The sequence below is a fragment of the Coregonus lavaretus genome, assembly GCF_964263955.1.
Source record: "Coregonus lavaretus genome assembly, contig: HAP1_SCAFFOLD_244, whole genome shotgun sequence".
In the NCBI taxonomy this organism is placed as follows: Eukaryota; Metazoa; Chordata; class Actinopteri; order Salmoniformes; family Salmonidae; genus Coregonus; species Coregonus lavaretus.
Window position 1 is genome coordinate 585298 of NW_028162610.1, and position 22148 is coordinate 607445.

General features: G+C 43.5%; 1 protein-coding gene across 1 annotated transcript; it reads right to left on the minus strand.

Annotated features, from left to right (window-relative positions):
- Nucleotides 1-18804: 18804 nt before the first annotated feature.
- On the minus strand, nt 18805-21511 carry LOC311119099 (iroquois-class homeodomain protein irx-2-like; the record flags this gene model as incomplete). The annotated part of the gene is made up of 3 exons (XM_084193844.1): nt 18805-19520; nt 19803-20193; nt 21272-21511. 3 exons carry the CDS (start codon nt 21509-21511, stop codon nt 18805-18807), a joined length of 1347 nt encoding a protein of 448 aa, XP_084049970.1.
- Between the last annotated feature and the right edge of the window lie 637 nt (nt 21512-22148).

The following is a 22148-nucleotide window of genomic DNA, read 5'->3' on the forward strand; positions in this document are numbered from 1 at the left end:
AGAATTGTCCTTATACAGCATGGCATAGAATTGTCCTCATAAAGCATAACCTAGAATAGTCCTCATAAAGCATAACCTAGAATAGTCCTCATAAAGCATAACCTAGAATAGTCCTCATTAAGCATAACCTAGAATAGTCCTCATAAAGCATAACCTAGAATAGTCCTCATAAAGCATAACCTAGAATAGTCCTCATAGAGCATAACCTAGAATAGTCCTCATAAAGCATAACCTGGAATAGTCCCCATAAAGCATAACCTAGAATAGTCCTCATAAACCAGGGCATAGAATTCAACACACAACACAGGAACAACAGCAGTAGTCTTCTCTGCACATAAATGGTTATGTACAGCATCACACCAGTTTAATACCATAACTGTTGTTAATGATATGATGGAAATATCAGAACCACGCATTGACCTCATAAAACTAAGGATTCTTTATTTACATACATTTTACAAATGTGAAGTAATCATTTTATGCAAAGTGTGCAATTCCAGTTGTAATGAGACATTGATATGAAAGCTTTAAAATATGGAAATGATAATTATTACCGTCGTAACTGATGATATCAGCAGAGGAAGGACAGAATGTGGTGGTCTAGAACAAAGGGCTTCCTAAAGCTGTTCAGCTAATCCTCAGTGACAGTGAATAAAGCTTTCATTTATACCTAATCACATCATGTAAGACATGGCCAGTTGCCTGGCTGGATGCAGGGAGACAGCAGGGCCATAAGACAGATTCCTCAGAGAGCTCCTCTCACCTCTCATAACCATGAAGACACCACTGCCACTCCGTCTCCATTCCTACGTTCTGATGAGAGATCATTATGAAACTGGTAACAGTCTCTGGCTGTGCTGTGTTACCATAATGTTTCTGTGTAATACAGTATGTTACCATAATGTTTCTGTGTAATACAGTATGTTACCATAATGTTTCTGTGTAATACAGTATGTTACCATAATGTTTCTGTGTAATACAGTATGTTACCATAATGTTTCTGTGTAATACAGTATGTTACCATAATGTTTCTGTGTAATACAGTATGTTACCATAATGTTTCTGTGTAATACAGTATGTTACCATAATGTTTCTGTGTAATACAGTATGTTACCATAATGTTTCTGTGTAATACAGTATGTTACCATAATGTTTCTGTGTAATACAGTATGTTACCATAATGTTTCTGTGTAATACAGTATGTTACCATAATGTTTCTGTGTAATACAGTATGTTGTTACCATAATGTTTCTGTGTAATACAGTATGTTACCATAATGTTTCTGTGTAATACAGTATGTTGTTACCATAATGTTTCTGTGTAATACAGTATGTTACCATAATGTTTCTGTGTAATACAGTATGTTACCATAATGTTTCTGTGTAATACAGTATGTTACCATAATGTTTCTGTGTAATACAGTATGTTGTTACCATAATGTTTCTGTGTAATACAGTATGTTACCATAATGTTTCTGTGTAATACAGTATGTTACCATAATGTTTCTGTGTAATACAGTATGTTACCATAATGTTTCTGTGTAATACAGTATGTTACCATAATGTTTCTGTGTAATACAGTATGTTACCATAATGTTTCTGTGTAATACAGTATGTTACCATAATGTTTCTGTGTAATACAGTATGTTGTTACCATAATGTTTCTGTGTAATACAGTATGTTACCATAATGTTTCTGTGTAATACAGTATGTTGCCATAATGTTTCTGTGTAATACAGTATGTTACCATAATGTTTCTGTGTAATACAGTATGTTACCATAATGTTTCTGTGTAATACAGTATGTTGCCATAATGTTTCTGTGTAATACAGTATGTTACCATAATGTTTCTGTGTAATACAGTATGTTACCATAATGTTTCTGTGTAATACAGTATGTTGTTACCATAATGTTTCTGTGTAATACAGTATGTTACCATAATGTTTCTGTGTAATACAGTATGTTACCATAATGTTTCTGTGTAATACAGTATGTTACCATAATGTTTCTGTGTAATACAGTATGTTACCATAATGTTTCTGTGTAATACAGTATGTTACCATAATGTTTCTGTGTAATACAGTATGTTACCATAATGTTTCTGTGTAATACAGTATGTTACCATAATGTTTATGTGTAATACAGTATGTTACCATAATGTTTCTGTGTAATACAGTATGTTACCATAATGTTTCTGTGTAATACAGTATGTTACCATAATGTTTATGTGTAATACAGTATGTTACCATAATGTTTCTGTGTAATACAGTATGTTACCATAATGTTTCTGTGTAATACAGTATGTTGTTACCATAATGTTTCTGTGTAATACAGTATGTTACCATAATGTTTCTGTGTAATACAGTATGTTGTTACCATAATGTTTCTGTGTAATACAGTATGTTACCATAATGTTTCTGTGTAATACAGTATGTTACCATAATGTTTCTGTGTAATACAGTATGTTACCATAATGTTTCTGTGTAATACAGTATGTTGTTACCATAATGTTTCTGTGTAATACAGTATGTTACCATAATGTTTCTGTGTAATACAGTATGTTACCATAATGTTTCTGTGTAATACAGTATGTTACCATAATGTTTCTGTGTAATACAGTATGTTACCATAATGTTTCTGTGTAATACAGTATGTTGTTACCATAATGTTTCTGTGTAATACAGTATGTTACCATAATGTTTCTGTGTAATACAGTATGTTGCCATAATGTTTCTGTGTAATACAGTATGTTACCATAATGTTTCTGTGTAATACAGTATGTTACCATAATGTTTCTGTGTAATACAGTATGTTGCCATAATGTTTCTGTGTAATACAGTATGTTACCATAATGTTTCTGTGTAATACAGTATGTTACCATAATGTTTCTGTGTAATACAGTATGTTGTTACCATAATGTTTCTGTGTAATACAGTATGTTACCATAATGTTTCTGTGTAATACAGTATGTTACCATAATGTTTCTGTGTAATACAGTATGTTGTTACCATAATGTTTCTGTGTAATACAGTATGTTACCATAATGTTTCTGTGTAATGCAGTATGTTGTTACCATGTTGTTACCATATAGTACATTAAGTGGTCATGTACAGTAATTTGTTTTGAAATTATCGGATGATTCCTTCATGAATGCAATCAGTGCATTATATTTTTTTTTAGTAAGAGGTTAATTAATACATCAATAGAATTCATAGAACATCACCCAGATGTAGTTTTTTCTTTAAAGAGTAAAGTGGTTAATAATCCCCTGACTGACTGACAGAGATCAGTGCTATCTACAGCAGCAGATAAGCCATTCATTGACATGAAGATGTATAAAGTGATGTGTCTGTGTTGTCCTTAGTAGAGTAGCTATATTTACAGTGTGACAGTTCTGTCTTTCTATTCTCCCCTTAGTTTTAATGGTGCCAGGGAGTTGTATTGTCAACGTCCAAAATAACACCACATTCCCTACTTAGTGCACTGATGTTGCCTCCTCTGAACACCCAACAGTAGGTCAGTATGTAGGGAATATGGTGCCGTCTGGGACACACCCTGAAGGCCCTGTCAGCCATAACAACCCAGTTTACTCTGCTACATTTCATTCTCCCAGATTGACACCGCTTTCAAAGTCCTCTCAGGAAATATTTTCACTTGTATGGATTTCTAATGACTTGGCTAAGCTCACGTTAAGAGAAAGGAGACTCTGGTATCGTTTCATATTTCCACAGTACAATAGCACAGAGCTGTTCCAGTGAGTGAGAAATTAATTAGTTTAAATCCATTCTCAGAACCTGAAGTGAGATGGAGGTCACAGTTGTCACTTTCAACTTTACACTGAGAACGCTGTGGATGATGCATACAATATGAGGAGGAATGCATTACCACACAATGAGAAAAATGCATATATTATCTATCTGAAGAGGATCCATACATTATCTATCTGAAGAGGATCCTTACATTATCTATCTGAAGAGGATCCATGCATTATCTGTCTGAAGAGGATCCATACATTATCAACCTGAAGAGAATCCATACATTATCTATCTGAAGAGGGTCAATACATTATCTATCTTAAGAGGTCCATACATTATCTATCTGAAGAGGATCCATACATTATCTGTCTGAAGAGGATCCATACATTATCTACCTGAAGAGAATCCATACATTATCTATCTGAAGAGAATCCATACATTATCTATCCGAAGAGGATCCATACATTATCTGTCTGAAGAGGACCCATACATTATCTACATGAAGAGAATCCATACATTATCTATCTGAAGCGGGTCAATACATTATCTACCTGAAGAGGATCCATACATTATCTGTCTGAAGAGGATCCATACATTATCTCACCTGAGTAGAATGCCTACATCTACAAGATTCAACAACTGAGAGATAAACTGAACAAGTTCCACAGACATGGAATAATGTGTCCCTGAACAAAGGGGGGGTCGAAATCAAAAGTAACAGTCAGTATCTGGTGTGGCCACCAGCTGCATTAAGTACTGCAGTGCATCCACTCCTCATGGACTGCACCAGTTTTGCCAGTTCTTGCTGTGAGATGTTACCCCACTCTTCCACCAAGGCACCTGCAAGTTCCCTGACATTTCTGGGGGGAATGGCCCTAGCCCTCACCCTCCGATCCAACAGGTCCCAGACATGCTCAATGGGATTGAGATCCGGGCTCTTCGCTGGCCATGGCAGAACACTGACATTCCTGTCTTGCAGGAAATCACGCACAGAACGAGCAGTATGGCTGGTGGCATTGTCATGCTGTAGGGTCATGTCATGATGAGCCTGCAGGAAGGGTACCACATGATGGAGGAGGATGTCTTCCCTGTAACGCACAGCGTTGAGATTGCCTGCAATGACAACACGCTCAATCCGATGTTGCTGTGACACACCGCCCCAGACCATGACGGACCCTCCACCTCCAAATCGATCCCGCTCCAGAGTACAGGCCTCGGTGTAACGCTCATTCCTTCGACGATAAACGCGGATCCGACCATCACTCCTGGTGAGACAAAACCGCGACCAGTCCTGTCTGCGAAGGTGGGTTTGTGCCCAAAGGCGACGTTGCCGGTGATGTCTGGTGAGGACCTGCCTTACAACAGGCCTACAAGCAAGTAGGCCTGTTGTAAGGAACTCAAGTACTACAGGCAATGTGTTGATAGAACTTTGGTAGCGTTTTCCTCAGATTTGCTTTGTTAAAGTCCCCAGCTACAATAAATGTGGCATCAGGTTATGCACAAAGTCCAGTGTAGTTGGCAATAGAATGGCCTTACTGAAGAGCTCAGTGACATTCAACGTGGCACCGTCATAGGATACCACTTATCCAACAAGTCAGTTCGTCAAATTTCTGCCCTGCTAGAGCTGCCCCGGTCAACTGTAAGTGCTGTTATTGTGAAGTGGAAACGTCTAGGAGCAACAACGGCTCAGTCGCGAAGTGGTAGGCCACACAAGCTCACAGAACGGCACCGCCGAGTGCTGAAGAGCGTAGCGTGTAAAAATCGTCTGTCCGCGGTTGCAACACTCACTACTGAGTTCCAAACTGCCTCTGGAAGCAACGTCAGCACAACTATTTGTCGGGAGCTTCAGCTGTCATTTGTTTTTCCCATTGTAAAGCATGGAGGAGGAGGTGTTATGGTATGGGGGTGCTTTGCTGGTGACACTGTCTGTGATTTATATAGAATTCAAGGCACACTTAACCAGCATGGCTAACACAGCATTCTGCAGCGATACACCATCCCATCTGGTTTGGGCTTAGTGGGAATATCATTTGTTTTTCAACAGGACAATGACCTAACACACCTCCAGGCTGTATAAGGGCTATTTGACCAAGAAGGAGAGTGATGGAGTGCTGCATCAGATGACCTGGCCTCCACAATCACCAAACCTCAACCCAATTGAGATGGTTTGTGATGAGTCGGACCGCAGAGTGAAGGAAAAGCAGCCAACAAGTGCTCAGCATATGTGGGAAGTCCTTCAAGACTGTTGGAAAAGCATTCCAGGTGAAGCTGGTTGAGAGAATGCCAAGAGTGTGCAACGCTGTCATCAAAGCAAAGGGTGGCTATTTGAAGAATCTCAAATCTCAAATATATTTTTATTTATTTTACACTTTTTTGGTTACAACATGATTCCATATTTATTATTTAATAGTTTTGATGTCTTCACTATTATTCTACAATGTAGAAAATAGTCAAAATAAAGAATGAGTAGGTGTTCTTAAACTTTTGACCGGTAGTGTAGCTCCACCACCTAGCTACACCACCTAGCTACAACTAGCTACACCTCCTAAATCCACCTAGATTAACCTATCTACTCCACCTAGCTACATCACCTAGCTACAACTAGCTACACCTCCTAAATCCACCTAGATTAACCTATCTACTCCACCTAGCTACATCACCTAGTTCTACCTAGCTACACCTAGCTACCTCACCTAGCTACACCACCTAGTTCCAATTAGCTACATCTAGCTACACGACCTAGCTCCACCTAGCTACACCACCTAGTTCTACCTAGCTACACCTCACCTAGCTACACCACCTAGTTCCAGCTTGCTACACCTAGCTATACCTAGCTACACCAGTTAGCTACACATCCTAGCTCCACCTAGCTACTCCGCCTAGCTATACCACCTAGTTCCAATTAGCTACATCTAGCTACACGACCTAGCTCCACCTAGCTCCACCACCTAGCTATATTGTATTTTTGTATGTAGCAACATGGTTGGAATACCATATATGTTATCAATATCCAGGCGGCCTTATTCTATACAAATATACAACAGGACCAAACTGGTGTTGTGTAGATTTCTACCTTCCCTGGACCGTATCTGGACTAAACTGGTGTTGTGTAGATTTGTCACACCCTGATCTGTTTCACCTGTCTTTGTGATTGTCTCCACCCCCATAAAGGTGTCGCATATCTTCCCCATTATCCCCGGTGTATTTATACCTGTGTTCTCTGTTTGTCTGTTGCCAGTTCGTTTTGTTTCGTCAAGCTTACCAGCGTTTTTCCCCTTGCTCCTGTCTTTCTCATGTTCCTGTTTTCTAGTTTTCCCGATTTTGACCATTTTGCCTGCCCTGACCCGGATCTCGACTCACTCATCGCCTTGACCATTCGGATCAATGGGCGACTACGGGAACGAAGGAAGGAGAGGAGGTCTGGTTCCACCTCGCCTCCAAGGCATCCCGGAAGTCCCCAGACGGCTGCGTTGCCGTGAGAACCCGAGGCTACCCGAGTTCCCCCGAGAGTCTCCGAAGTCTGCCGATTCACCTCTTCCCGAGCCGATGCAACTAGGCAGAGCAAGGCTGTCTCCAGCCGAACGGCAAAACAGGCTTCACAGGAAGAGTTGCCTGTATTGCGGGACTACTGGTCATTTTGTGTCCACCTGTCCACTAAAAGACCAGACTCACCAGTTGGTGCGAGTACTCTGGTGGGCCATACGGATAACTTTTCCTCTCCCCTTACTCCCTTTCATGCCATCTTGCTGTGGGGGAACCAGTCTAAATCTCTCCATGTACTCATCGACTCTGGAGCCGATGAGAGCTTTATGGACGCTACACTGGCATCCGAGCTGGGCATCCCCACTCAGCCCCTCTCCATTCCCATGGATGTTAGAGTACTGGACGGGCGCTCTATAGGCTGGGTCACCCACAATACCACCCCCATCAACCTACGAGTATCAGGGAACCACAGCGAGACGATCCAATTCCTGCTAATTAAGTCTCCTCAGGTTCCTGTGGTATTGGATTTCTCTTGGCTCCAGCAACACAACACCTTTATTGACTGGTCTACTGGTGCCATCATGGGCTGGAGTCCGTTCTATCACGCTCATTGCCTGAAGGCAGTGCAGCCTGCCCTGGGATGTCTTCCTGGGAGCTCTGAAGTTGCCTCGGACCTCTCCGCCATTCCCGTGGAGTACCAGGACATCCGGGAGGTGTTCAGTAAGGCCCGGACCACTTCGCTTCCGCCGCTCCGACCCTACGACTGCGGAATCGACCTTCTCCCAGGCACCACTCCACCCCTGGGACGACTGTACTCACTGTCGGGTCCGGAGACCAAGGCTATGGAGACCTACATTGAGGACTCCCTGGTTGCCGGGTTCATCCGTCCTTCTGCCTCTACTGCCGGCGCAGGGTTCTTCTTTGTGGAGAAGAAGGACAAAACCATGCGCCCATGCATCGACTACTGGGGCCTCAAGTACATCACGGTGAAGACCCGCTACCCGCTACCACTCATCTCCTCGGCTATCAAGCCACTCCAGGGGGCCAACATGTTCTCCAAGCTGGACCTACAGAACGCCTACCACCTGGTGCGGATACGGGAGGGGGACAAGTGGAAGACTGCCTTCAACACGGCCAGCAGTCACGACGAGTATCTGGTCATGCCATTTGGCCGTACCAATGCTCCAGCTGTGTTCCAGGCCCTGGTTAATGATGTTCTCCGCGACATGTTGAACCGGTTCGTCTTTGTCTACCTTGACGACATCCTCGTCTTCACCCGCTCCGTCCAAGAACATGTGCTCCAAGTCCAACATGTCCTCCAACGCCTCCTGCAGAACAAGCTTTTTGTGAAAACAGAGAAATGTGAATTCCATCGCTCCACCATCCCCTTCCTGGGCTACATTATCACTGCAGGGAGTGTACAGATGGATCCCGGGATGGTGAGAGCGGTGGTGGATTGGCCCGAGCCTATGTCCAGAGTGCAGCTGCAACGTTTCCTGGGATTCACCATCTTTTATCGCTGCTTTATTCGGGGTTACAGGGGCTTTCCCCCTGTCTGCACTCACCTCTCCAAAGTTTCCATTCACATGGTCCCCAGCTGCTGACTGGGTGTTCCGGGACCTCAAACACCGTTTCACCACTGCTCCCATCTTGGTTCATCCTGACCCGTCCCGCCAATTCGTGGTGGAGACGATGACTCGGATGTTGGAGTGGGGGCGGTCCTGTCCCAGCGTTGGGCCCTGGACCTCATCCCATCGCCTCAACACCATGGAGAGGAATTATGATGTGGGGAATTGTGAGCTTCTCGCAGTGAGGATGGTGTTGGAGGAGAAGGCCTCATCACTGAGTTTCAACGCCGGCACCCCGGTCAACCAGGTATACGCCCAGGTAGGACACCAGGTGACACCCCTAGAGGGGGGGGGGGGGGGGGGACTGTCACCCCCTGATCTGTTTCAGCTGTCTTTGTGATTGTCTCCACCTCCCTCCAGGTGTCGCCCATCTTCCCCATTAACCCCAGTGTATTTATACCTGTGTTCTCTGTTTGTCTGTTGCCAGTTCGAATACCTGGGATAGGCTAAAGTATTCCTTCTAACCCCCCCCCCCCCCCCCCCCCAAATTGTAAAGTGGTTATCCCACTGGCTATAGGGTGAACGCACCAATTTGTGAGTCGCTCTGGCTAAGAGCGTCTGCTAAATGACGTTAATGTGCCCTTGAGCAAGGCACTTAACCCTAATTGCTCCTGTAAGTCGCTCTGGTTAAGAGCGTCTGCTAAATGACTAAAATGTAAATGTAGTTCATTTTGTTTCGTCAAGCCTACCAGCTTTTTTCCCTTTGCTCCTGTCTTTCTCAAGTTCCTGTTTTCTAGTTTTCCTAGTTTTGACCATCCTGCCTGCCCTGACCCTGAGCCTGCCTGCCGTTCAATACCTTGTCACACCACTCTGGATTATTGACCTCTGCCTGCCCTGACCCTGGGACTGCCTGCCGTTCTGTACCTTTTGGACTCTGATCTGGATTACTGACCTCTGCCTGCCCTTGACCTGTCGTTTGCCTGCCCCCTGTTTTTGTAATAAACTTGTGTTACTTCAACACTGTCTGCATCTGTGTCTTCTCCTGAAACGTGATAGATTTCTACCTTCCCTGGACCATATCTGGACCAAACTGGTGCTGTGTAGATGTCGACCTTCCCTGGACCATATCTGGACCAAACTGGTGCTGTGTAGATGTCGACCTTCCCTGGACCATATCTGGACCAAACTGGTGCTGTGTAGATATCGACCTTCCCTGGACCATATCTGGACCAAACTGGTGCTGTGTAGATGTCGACCTTCCCTGGACCATATCTGGACCAAACTGGTGCTGTGTAGATATCGACCTTCCCTGGACCATATCTGGACCAAACTGGTGCTGTGTAGATGTCGACCTTCCCTGGACCATATCTGGACCAAACTGGTGCTGTGTAGATGTGGACCTTCCCTGGACCATATCTGGACCAAACTGGTGTTGTGTAGATGTCGACCTTCCCTGGACCATATCTGGACCAAACTGGTGTTGTGTAGATGTCGACCTTCCTTGAACCATATCTGGACCAAACTGGTGCTGTGTAGATGTCGACCTTCCCTGGGCCATATCTGGACCAAACTGGTGTTGTGTAGATGTCGACCTTCCTTGAACCATATCTGGACCAAACTGGTGTTGTGTAGATGTCGACCTTCCTTGAACCATATCTGGACCAAACTGGTGCTGTGTAGATGTCGACCTTCCCTGGACCATATCTGGACCAAACTGGTGCTGTGTAGATTTCTACCTTCCCTGGACCATATCTGGACCAAACTGGTGATGTGTAGATGTCGACCTTCCCTGAACCATATCTGGACCAAACTGGTGCTGTGTAGATGTCGACCTTCCCTGGACCATATCTGGACCAAACTGGTGTTGTGTAGATGTCGACCTTCCCTGAACCATATCTGGACCAAACTGGTGTTGTGTAGATGTCAACCTTCCCTGAACCATATCTGGACCAAACTGGTGCTGTGTAGATGTCGACCTTCCCTGGACCATATCTTGACCAAACTGGTGCTGTGTAGATGTCGTTCTTCCTTGGACCATATCTGGACCAAACTGGTGTTGTGTAGATGTCGACCTTCCTTGAACCATATCTGGACCAAACTGGTGCTGTGTAGATGTCGACCTTCCCTGGGCCATATCTGGACCAAACTGGTGTTGTGTAGATGTCGACCTTCCTTGAACCATATCTGGACCAAACTGGTGTTGTGTAGATGTCGACCTTCCTTGAACCATATCTGGACCAAACTGGTGCTGTGTAGATGTCGACCTTCCCTGGACCATATCTGGACCAAACTGGTGCTGTGTAGATTTCTACCTTCCCTGGACCATATCTGGACCAAACTGGTGATGTGTAGATGTCGACCTTCCCTGAACCATATCTGGACCAAACTGGTGCTGTGTAGATGTCGACCTTCCCTGGACCATATCTGGACCAAACTGGTGTTGTGTAGATGTCGACCTTCCCTGAACCATATCTGGACCAAACTGGTGTTGTGTAGATGTCGACCTTCCCTGAACCATATCTGGACCAAACTGGTGCTGTGTAGATGTCGACCTTCCCTGGACCATATCTTGACCAAACTGGTGCTGTGTAGATGTCGTTCTTCCCTGGACCATATCTGGACCAAACTGGTGCTGTGTAGATGTCGACCTTCCCTGGACCATATCTGGACCAAACTGGTGCTGTGTAGATATCGACCTTCCCTGGACCATATCTGGACCAAACTGGTGCTGTGTAGATGTCGACCTTCCCTGGACCATATCTGGACCAAACTGGTGCTGTGTAGATATCGACCTTCCCTGGACCATATCTGGACCAAACTGGTGCTGTGTAGATGTCGACCTTCCCTGGACCATATCTGGACCAAACTGGTGCTGTGTAGATGTGGACCTTCCCTGGACCATATCTGGACCAAACTGGTGTTGTGTAGATGTCGACCTTCCCTGGACCATATCTGGACCAAACTGGTGTTGTGTAGATGTCGACCTTCCTTGAACCATATCTGGACCAAACTGGTGCTGTGTAGATGTCGACCTTCCCTGGGCCATATCTGGACCAAACTGGTGTTGTGTAGATGTCGACCTTCCTTGAACCATATCTGGACCAAACTGGTGTTGTGTAGATGTCGACCTTCCTTGAACCATATCTGGACCAAACTGGTGCTGTGTAGATGTCGACCTTCCCTGGACCATATCTGGACCAAACTGGTGCTGTGTAGATTTCTACCTTCCCTGGACCATATCTGGACCAAACTGGTGATGTGTAGATGTCGACCTTCCCTGAACCATATCTGGACCAAACTGGTGCTGTGTAGATGTCGACCTTCCCTGGACCATATCTGGACCAAACTGGTGTTGTGTAGATGTCGACCTTCCCTGAACCATATCTGGACCAAACTGGTGTTGTGTAGATGTCGACCTTCCCTGAACCATATCTGGACCAAACTGGTGCTGTGTAGATGTCGACCTTCCCTGGACCATATCTTGACCAAACTGGTGCTGTGTAGATGTCGTTCTTCCCTGGACCATATCTGGACCAAACTGGTGTTGTGTAGATGTCGACCTTCCTTGAACCATATCTGGACCAAACTGGTGCTGTGTAGATGTCGACCTTCCCTGGGCCATATCTGGACCAAACTGGTGTTGTGTAGATGTCGACCTTCCTTGAACCATATCTGGACCAAACTGGTGCTGTGTAGATGTCGACCTTCCCTGGACCATATCTGGACCAAACTGGTGTTGTGTAGATGTCGACCTTCCCTGAACCATATCTTGACCAAACTGGTGCTGTGTAGATGTCGTTCTTCCCTGGACCATATCTGGACCAAACTGGTGCTGTGTAGATGTCGACCTTCCCTGGACCTTCCCTGGACCATATCTGGACCAAACTGGTGCTGTGTAGATATCGACCTTCCCTGGACCATATCTGGACCAAACTGGTGCTGTGTAGATGTCGACCTTCCCTGGACCATATCTGGACCAAACTGGTGCTGTGTAGATATCGACCTTCCCTGGACCATATCTGGACCAAACTGGTGCTGTGTAGATGTCGACCTTCCCTGGACCTTCCCTGGACCTTCCCTGGACCATATCTGGACCAAACTGGTGCTGTGTAGATATCGACCTTCCCTGGACCATATCTGGACCAAACTGGTGCTGTGTAGATGTCGACCTTCCCTGGACCTTCCCTCGTCCTTCCCTGGACCTTCCCTGAACCATATTAGTCTAATGTTGTAGTTTCTCTTCAGTCACTGACAGAACTAGAATGAGAACATTTAACATTGTCAGAAATATCAACATCAATGTATAGCTCTAAAGATTGAAAATACACAATGTGTCTCATTATGAGTGGGTAAATAGCTGTTTAATGTGTGTCATGAATATCAGTAAAACATTTTAAATGTCTCTCTTACTTAATATTTAAAGATCAATATTTGATATTTCCCAGTGGTATGACAACATACTTATCAAAAAGACCAGTGGTCCGTCTCCCCCTCTGCTCTCCCATTCACAGTAGTGCTGAAATCCCCTCACTTCTTCATTAAATCAGCTACACAGGCCAGAGAGGGTTTCCTCTTTTGACTTGCTTCATTCAGCCATTTTCAGTGAAGTTGATGGTTTGTCTCAAATGTATTTATCTTATGAATTTCTCTCATGTAAAAAAAAATGCATCCTATAATAATTTCTGGAAGTGTCACATTTGTACATTTTGCAAAAAACATTGAATGTTTTGTTTGAGTATTCTTTTTTGAGGTTGCGTTGCACCACCAACAAGGCAATATTATTATTTAATTCAATATATTACTTCATGATTCTAGTGCAATGAGTTAAGGAAGGCCTTAAATTCACAGAACTCCATTCGAGCCAGTTTAGTTTCCCTACATAGGGTAAGGCCTGGTATCCTAGCGCTGTAGACCGAGGTTTTAACACATGTCAGATTAAACGTGTCTCTCACGGTGTTACTCTTAAGTCTCTCCCGTCATAAACCAACTGTCAATTAAATAGTGGAAGCCAAGCCCGAGCCCCTAATGACGTTATTTAGATCGTGGTATGGACAAACATCAGAGTCTTTCCCGTTCCCGGTCCTTGATCAGAGCGAGCAGAGAACATCTCTCCCGACACCTTTATGAGTGGACAGGCCTTGGTATGACTTTGAAAGGTCGACACCACTTTGATGTGCTGTATTCTACACATCTGTACTGGATTTGTTTATAATTCTCTTTCCTTTTCCAACTGAACGGTATTTACGACGCGACCTTTATGGTAAATTAAACCAGTGAGAATGATCTGTTACATTTAGAAAAGGACCAAAGCAGTTATGTCATGAAGGAAACATTATATTTTAGTTTATCACTTAGCAGCTTTGAAACGGGAATATACACACACACTATGAAGATTAGGCTACCTAAGTGTATTTCCTAGGCCAATAATGTCAATATCATATTGGCAGCATCACACAAGTGACATATTCATAACCAATGGTAATCCATAAAGATTTGGTTGAGCCATTGAAAACAGCGTTTACCAGTTTAGCACTTGAGGCAGGTTATTGAAAGCGAGAAGGGGAAGGTAGCTTAGTGGTTAAGAGCGTTGTGCCAGTAACCGAAAGGTCGCTGGTTCTAATCCCCGAGCCGACTAGTTGAAAATCTGTCGATGTGCCCTTGAGCAATGCACTTAACCCTAATTGCTCCTGTAAGTCGCTCTGGATAAGAGCGTCTGCTAAATGACGTAAATGTAACTACGAACAATATGGCCACTCATAGAATGTGTCTTTATAGACAACATATCCAATCAGACGTTTAGAAGTATCTTTATTGTAAACATAACCCACCTAACTGGTAATACTGTTAAAGGATTCAACACATAGGCTATCATCTTCATTTGAGTAGGTGCTGTAAATATTTATTAATTATAAATGGCTATAATAACGCTTTCTACACGCAGGCTGAACTTGACGCTGTTATAAGGAAGAGCAGGTGTGCTTCAGAGATAAATGTTGTGGAAAATGACGTGTTAAATAGGATAAGGTAGGGATATAGATGATGAATTATCTACAAATAAACTGCTTATTTGATTAATGCTATGGAGATGTTCTGAGATAGGCTCATCCCATCTGTCACCCAAATCAGCTCTAATGACACATTCATATATATAGCCCACTCCGAGGAGAAACTCTACGTTATTGTGATATATAGAGTAATGTATGATACTGTTAAGTAGACTACAGTTTATTCTAGAATACATAGGCTGTAGGCTTTTTGTAAAAACAGAGGATTTATCAGGTCAGCGGGCCGGTGTCAAGTTATTAAACTATAAGGGAACAAAGATCTAGGACTACATAATTATTAACATTGACTTGATAATTAATCATGACATAATTTGTAAGTCGCTCTGGATAAGAGCGTCTGCTAAATGACGTAAATGTAAATGTAAATAAATTCACCATTAATTCAATTATCGCAGGCGGGCTGTGTTTGTTGTGCGGAGCCTCTTTCACCTGATTCCGCTAAAACACACACAGAGGTGGTGGGATTATTTTCATGTTCAAAGGGGCTACTGCACTTCAGCAGAAACAATAAGTATTTTTATTGAGAACAAATGGTGCCATTTGAAGGGAGTAGAAAGAGGTAGAGAGAGAGGTAGAGAAAGGCTGGTAGTGAGAGGTAGAGAGAGGCTGGGAGAGAGAGGTAGAGAGAGGCTGGGAGAGCGAGGTAGAGAGAGGTAGAGAGAGGTAGAGAGAGGTAGAGAGAGGTAGAGAGAGGTAGAGAGAGGTAGAGAGAGGCTGGGAGAGCGAGGTAGAGAGAGGTAGAGAGAGGTAGAGAGAGGCTGGGAGAGAGAGGTAGAGAGAGGCTGGTAGAGAGAGGTAGAGAGAGGCTGGGAGAGAGAGGTAGAGAGAGGCTGGGAGAGAGAGGTAGAGAGAGGCTGGGAGAGAGAGGTAGAGAGAGGTAGAGAGAGGCTGGGAGAGAGAGGTAGAGAGAGGCTGGGAGAGAGAGGTAGAGAGAGGTAGAGAGAGGCTGGGAGAGAGAGGTAGAGAGAGGTAGAGAGAGGCTGGGAGAGAGAGGTAGAGAGAGGCTGGTAGAGAGAGGTAGAGATAGGCTGGGAGAGAGAGGCCGTGGATAGGAGCAGGGCAGGCCTCGGTGGAAGGCAGCTCAGAGCCTCTCACCGTGGAAAGGAAAGCGCCTCTGGGTCTATTTGACAACAGTGAGATCCCTGGGGAGCCCACCTCACATTAAGTCTGCATTTCAATAAATCAGCCCTAATGAAAGTAAAGCGACTAGAGAGCGAGAGCGAGAGCGAGAGAGAATGGTCTGGAAGAGAGAGGGGTTGGGGGAGAGAGGGGGCGAGAGAGGGGCTGCTTGACTCCCCAATAGGCCTACAGACACCGGGCCAGACATTAGGAAGTTGAAGCGGAAAGGAAAACTTTCTAGGTGAAGTGGCGTCCCAAGAGACTCAATAACATTCACCTCAGAAGCCATGAAGAACGTACAGCTCTCTCACCGCCTCTCAGAGGACTGGCGAGGGAATAACCCAGACAGAAATGTAGGAAATACCGTAAAGCTCGGAGAGAAAAGAGCTGTCTAAACATACATTGTAACAGATATTTAAATGTTGGTGCTGCGCTTCGAAAAACATATTTCGTCAGCCTGATGGACGCGATGAAACAATAGTCCTACCAATTAATTGCATATTAATTTACATTTTTATCACACATATTTCAGTGTTGCTCACATTCCAGTTTTTTTAAAAAGTGTTCCAATTGTTACAACAACAGAATCTATATTCTGTCTTTGAAAATATTTCATAATTTGCCTCCTATTCAGATGAGGAAAACAGGTTGCAATTCCCCTTCTGGAAGTTATGCAAATAGCCTAAATAAAGCATTAGTAGGCTAATAATAATAATCATAATAATTCCCGTTGCCAAATAAAAACAAATAAACATATGAAAGGAAGATCAGCGAGGTATAGCCGGTCGGATGAATGCATGAGACAGACCATTGGAGCTGGCGGCTGGCTGTTTAGACTCCGCTTTATGGATGGTTTAATATCCGCCCGTAAAGAAGACCGACTGACCCGCATACTGACTGAGGCTGGGCCCGGGGGATCACTCCGCTGGGAACTCATCATACTGCTCCTAGAGCCGGATTAATCACACTGAAAAATAAACCCGGACAGCCACGGATATAAGTACATCATTTATATAATAATAACTATATCATTTATAATAAGCATATCATTTATCCCAACCAAGGTCACGAGTAGTCCCCGAATGGAGCTAAACGGCCATAAGAATGGGGTGAAAAGGCCCTTTAGAAACGGATAGGTGGTAAGCTTCTCTCCACTGTGCAGTCTCAAACAAACATATCAATTAATACAGGCTACGGCATTCCCAAAAGTCTTATCGTTTATACTTGATTAATAATGAGATTTTTAAAAGCAGTAGCCTAACCAAAGACAAAATACATTTTCATGCGACAATATGAAGGAGATGAATGAAATAATGAAAGCAGATTGAAATACAGAGGAAAACATTTTAATTTGGTTTTCCTTTGAATAATAAATAGCACTACCTCGCCAGTATAACACAATAGCGCGTTTTATTTACAATAAGATATAAATTAGTAAAAACACTCTTGTTAACAAGATTGTGTAACTTTCAAATGCGTTTCAAATAAAAACGGGCATAATGTATTTACAAAACAATGTTCAGTGTCCTTTGCAATACAACTTGCATAAATTATAGGCAGCATTTTCCGTCATTAAAAAAATAAATATCAAATGTATTCCACTTAGATTCCTCAAGTTCATCACTCCCATCTCCAGACCTCATACATCCTTTACAAATAAAATACAGAAGGCCTTATATTATCTTCACATAAAGTATAAAATACATAATATTATCTTCACATAAAGTATAATATACCTAATATTGTCTTCACATAATGTATAATGTACCTAATATTGTCTTTACATAAAGTATAATATACCTAATATTGTCTTCACATAAAGTATAATATACCTAATATTATCTTCACATAAAGTATAATAGACCTAATATTGTCTTCACATAAAGTATAATATACCGTGGCAATGAAGCAGATGCATCCTGAGAAATACCGTCTTCCAAAATCATCACATAAAGCGGGACATCCACTGCACCAGTCAACGCACATCTCATGAAAACGAAAGTGAAATTATAGAATAAGTCAGGGTTAATTCATCCCCCAACCCTGAATCAGGTTTAATTAATCCTTCGGGCCTGTCTCTGAGGAGAACAGCTGTAGTGCTGCAGGCCAGGCGTCTTGTCTGAGGAGCAAGATGCTGCTCTTCACTTTCAGAGAAAGGTTAGTTAGGTTAATGTTAAGACCAGGGTGCAGGGGTGACGCCTACCTGTAGACCTGAATCTGAGCCATAACATGACCTTTAGAACCTCACCTTTAGCCCACAGAGCTTGCCCTAAAGTCCTTCCAGGTTGTATTAAGTAAGAGCTGAAGTTGAAAAGGTAAAGGTCTCACATAACAAAAAGTGGCCCACCAGTCACTGATACTATAATATAAATTGCACAACTTGTTGTTAAAAATCAAACATGATGGTATCTAATTATTGTGAAAACCAATTATAAAACACAATCATTTGGTGTCCTTAATAGCCAATCTTCTTACCTTGCTAGGTAACGCTGTGTTCCTACTGCGTGAGCAGGTCTCAATAAGTTCTGTTAATAGAACCTCTGTTATGACCACAACATATCTCTGCTTATTGCCCTGAGAGACATTCTGACACACAGGCTGACATTACAGCTACCACCAACTCAGGCCTACACTAGCGCTGATAACACTGAGGCCTTCATAAACCTTCTGGGAGTGAGCAATAGGTCTCTGTTCTTTTAAAACATCACATATTCAGTAGAAGGCCAATGAAGTGAATTAAAATGCATAAAATAAAAGTCATTATTTTGAAACTATAATTGCACAAAAACACAATGTTTGTTGTATTTGTTGCATGTTACGTACCTTTCTTAGAGTATAAATGTGAGGGTCTGAACTGTTGTTCAACGTGGTTAGAGTTCGTTTTAAGCAGAGAGTCAGTGGTGTGTTTGTGCATGGCGCTGACCTCAGCAGCAGTCTGTGTGAGTCCGTCGTTAGCAGCAGAGTTATACTGCAGAATCCCTTGACCCTGCAGCGGGCTGAAGTTGCCATAGTTTGTGTAATTACTGTAAAACGGAGACGTGTAGTAGATGGGTCGTCCTAGGATAGAAGAGGCGGTGTACACAGTGCCAGGGACGGCCGGGGAAGGGGTGGAGGAGGTGGATGTTAGAAGACCGAGGGATGGGCAGGTCTGCCCCGGGTAATGCTGCTGCTGCTTCTGATCTGAAGTAGCGATCTCCGCTAACGACCACAGTTTGGGTTTGACGGCTTGATTGTGAGGACCGGAAGACATTCGGTTGTCAAGACATGATTTGTTGTTGTTTTCCCGGTGGTGATGGTTTAAGACCGAGGCATCGAGCCCTGTTAGTGGTGATGATGTCACGGCTTTAGGTGACAGGCTTCGGTGTCGTTCATCATTCTTCAGCTCGAGATCATCATCATCATCCTCACATTTGTCCTTAGTGTCTGACCCAGACTCACAGACCAGGTCCCCGATCCTACAGCTCACCTTATCCCCATCAGACTCCGCTGAACAAGAATGGTCTGTGAGGGTATCAACGTGCAAACTGATACCTGCAACAACAACAAAAAAGAGATTGAGACGAATAATTACCATATAATAGCCATGGCATTAGACATTATTATGATTCTTATTCTTATTCTTAATAATAATTATAATAATTAGGCCTCGTTCAGTTTTATGCCTGCCAATTGAAATGTGTCACTTATTTTCTGTCTGTGTCGACATGTCGTTAATAATCTGTGGATAACTGTCAAATAAATAAAGCCCGCCATTAATTCCCTGAACTATGCAGCTCGGGCTGTTGACTGGGTCATGGGCTGGGTCTGCTTTACCTTCATCCTCCGCTGACGTCTCACTGTTGTCAAGGTTCTTCTCCAAGCAGTCACCATTCCTCTCTCCGTCTCCATCATCCTCATCCTCACTCTTATTCCGGGGAGCCCACGTCATCTTGTTCTCCTTCTTCAGCCTCCTCCTGGCGTTGGCGAACCAGGTGGACACCTGCGTCAGGGTCATCTTAGTAATGATGGCCAACATGATCTTCTCTCCCTTGGTGGGGTAGGGGTTCTTCCTGTGCTCCTGTAGCCAGGCCTTCAGGGTGGCGGTGGCGTCTCGGGTCGCGTTCTTGCGGTAGGCCGGGTCGTTGAGCTGGTAGGGGTATCCCGGGCTACCGTACGGGTGGTAGCTGAGCGCCCCCGCCATGCCCTGAGTGTCGTAAGGAGAGCTCTGGAAAGGAAAAATTATTAGTAAAGGTTTTGTTAGAATTTAGAATTTTGGTATTACATACTGAAACATTTAAAAACAAAATTAAACACAACAGGTTGTGTATTGTGGTTGTGTGTGTTGAGAGCTAACTTAATGTGTATTGTGAGTTGGGCCTATATAATGGTTGTATTACCATGATCATTATCGGTTTGATTAATCGCATTGCATTATGCTAAATAAATGATTAATTATGCATCGTAATTGCACTAATTTCCAGTAATCACCGCCTAACTTCCTGCTTTTCTTTAGCTAGATTACTTTTGTTGTCAGAGAGAGAGACGTGTTAGCATATCATTGCTTTACAGCGTCACAAATCCAATTAACTACCCAGTGGATGTGCACCTTTTTTAAAACGCTTCGAGACCCATGTCATTAGCATTGTAATTCATCTTTTAATGTTTAAATTTCGCTTATTTAATTTAATATAAATACCAAGAATTTAAATTGCATATAGTTTGCGACTGTCAAAATGGAGAATAAACTTAATCTATTTTATTTCCCATTGGAAGGATATGATATTAGGCTATAGGCTAATTTCAATTAAGGCCATTGGCTTAAATCATATTATTCTTTGTGATGGGCATTATTTCCTAAGTTAAGTCCACTCAATTAGCCATGCACTGTGTTAAACACGGCCTACGAATACACAGATAATATTTGCAATAAGAAGAAACAGAATATTCCATTTATCAATAAATAGCCTACAACCTTCACGCACGATAGACAATGTAATGTACCACTTGAATATGTATCGTTATGATAAATGCAATGCTTTCTACGAACAATGTTTATCCGTGCCAAACAGCTCGAATAAATAATGGTGTGCAGGATCTCGTTCATTTTACCCTTGAACTGTACAGCGCATTAGACCCACTCTGAAACCGTAGCTCTCTGCACGCTGCACGCAAATACTCTATGGTAGGCTACTAAATGCCAAAATTAGAGCGAATTATTTTCCACCATGCTGTCCCTCCTGTATCGCTTTTATGCATACTGCCATTATTTGTCTAATACGAAAAAGTGGAAGTAGAGTATTTACCATGTAGGAAGGGAATCCCGTGGCAGGGTCTGTGGAGTATGGCACTGGGCTGGAGAAGCCGCTGGCTGAAGCCGTGAAGGCAGCAGCTGATCCGGGGTAAGGACTAAATGCTGATCCACTGGACGACCTGGCCAGCTCGTCGCTCCTCGGGGCGGCCAGGGCTGAAGCCCCGTAAGCCGGACAGGAGTAGAGCGCCAGGGAGCCCGGCGGCTGGTAGAGGTAACCCTGGGGGTAAGACATGCCTCAATGCGGGTCTGCTGCTGCTGATTCCAAAGAGGAAAGCACGGAAAATTAACTTGTTTAGAATAATCAGCTCACTAAACGGATCTTCAGACAACTAAAATAAAAATAATTAAAAAGCGACCCCCAAAAGATCAGTAAAGTGCCCTGCACATAGAGGCAGGCGACGTCTCGATCCCCTAGCGTCCGATGTTTTTAGTAGCCTCAACTCTGAAGTGAGGAGTTGGAGGAAGGAGCCAGTGGAGTTCTGAGAACCGTGGAAAACACGAGCTGTCACTCAGCTGATCTGAATATTCCATCTCCGCCCTCTCGCTCTGAAATGGCACCCCGGTTGGAACAACACGGAGAGGACAGTGGAGCTGGAAAGCATGCACTGGCAGAATGTTCTTTAGTCTGCTGCAGCTGCGCATATTGTGGAAATTAACTTGTTTTATGACAATAACGTTTCCATGCTCAATGCAAGTAGTGAGATACTTGAGGTAACATCCAGGCAGTATTTATTGCGCAAACTTCTTGTCAACTGAAATAAAAAAATATTCAGTGACTGAACATTATTTTTTATTACAGTGAAATTTGCTATTATCCAGGTTTTTCTTCCTTGTCAACTTGCAGTTGATAATAGCGTCAAGTGGAGTAT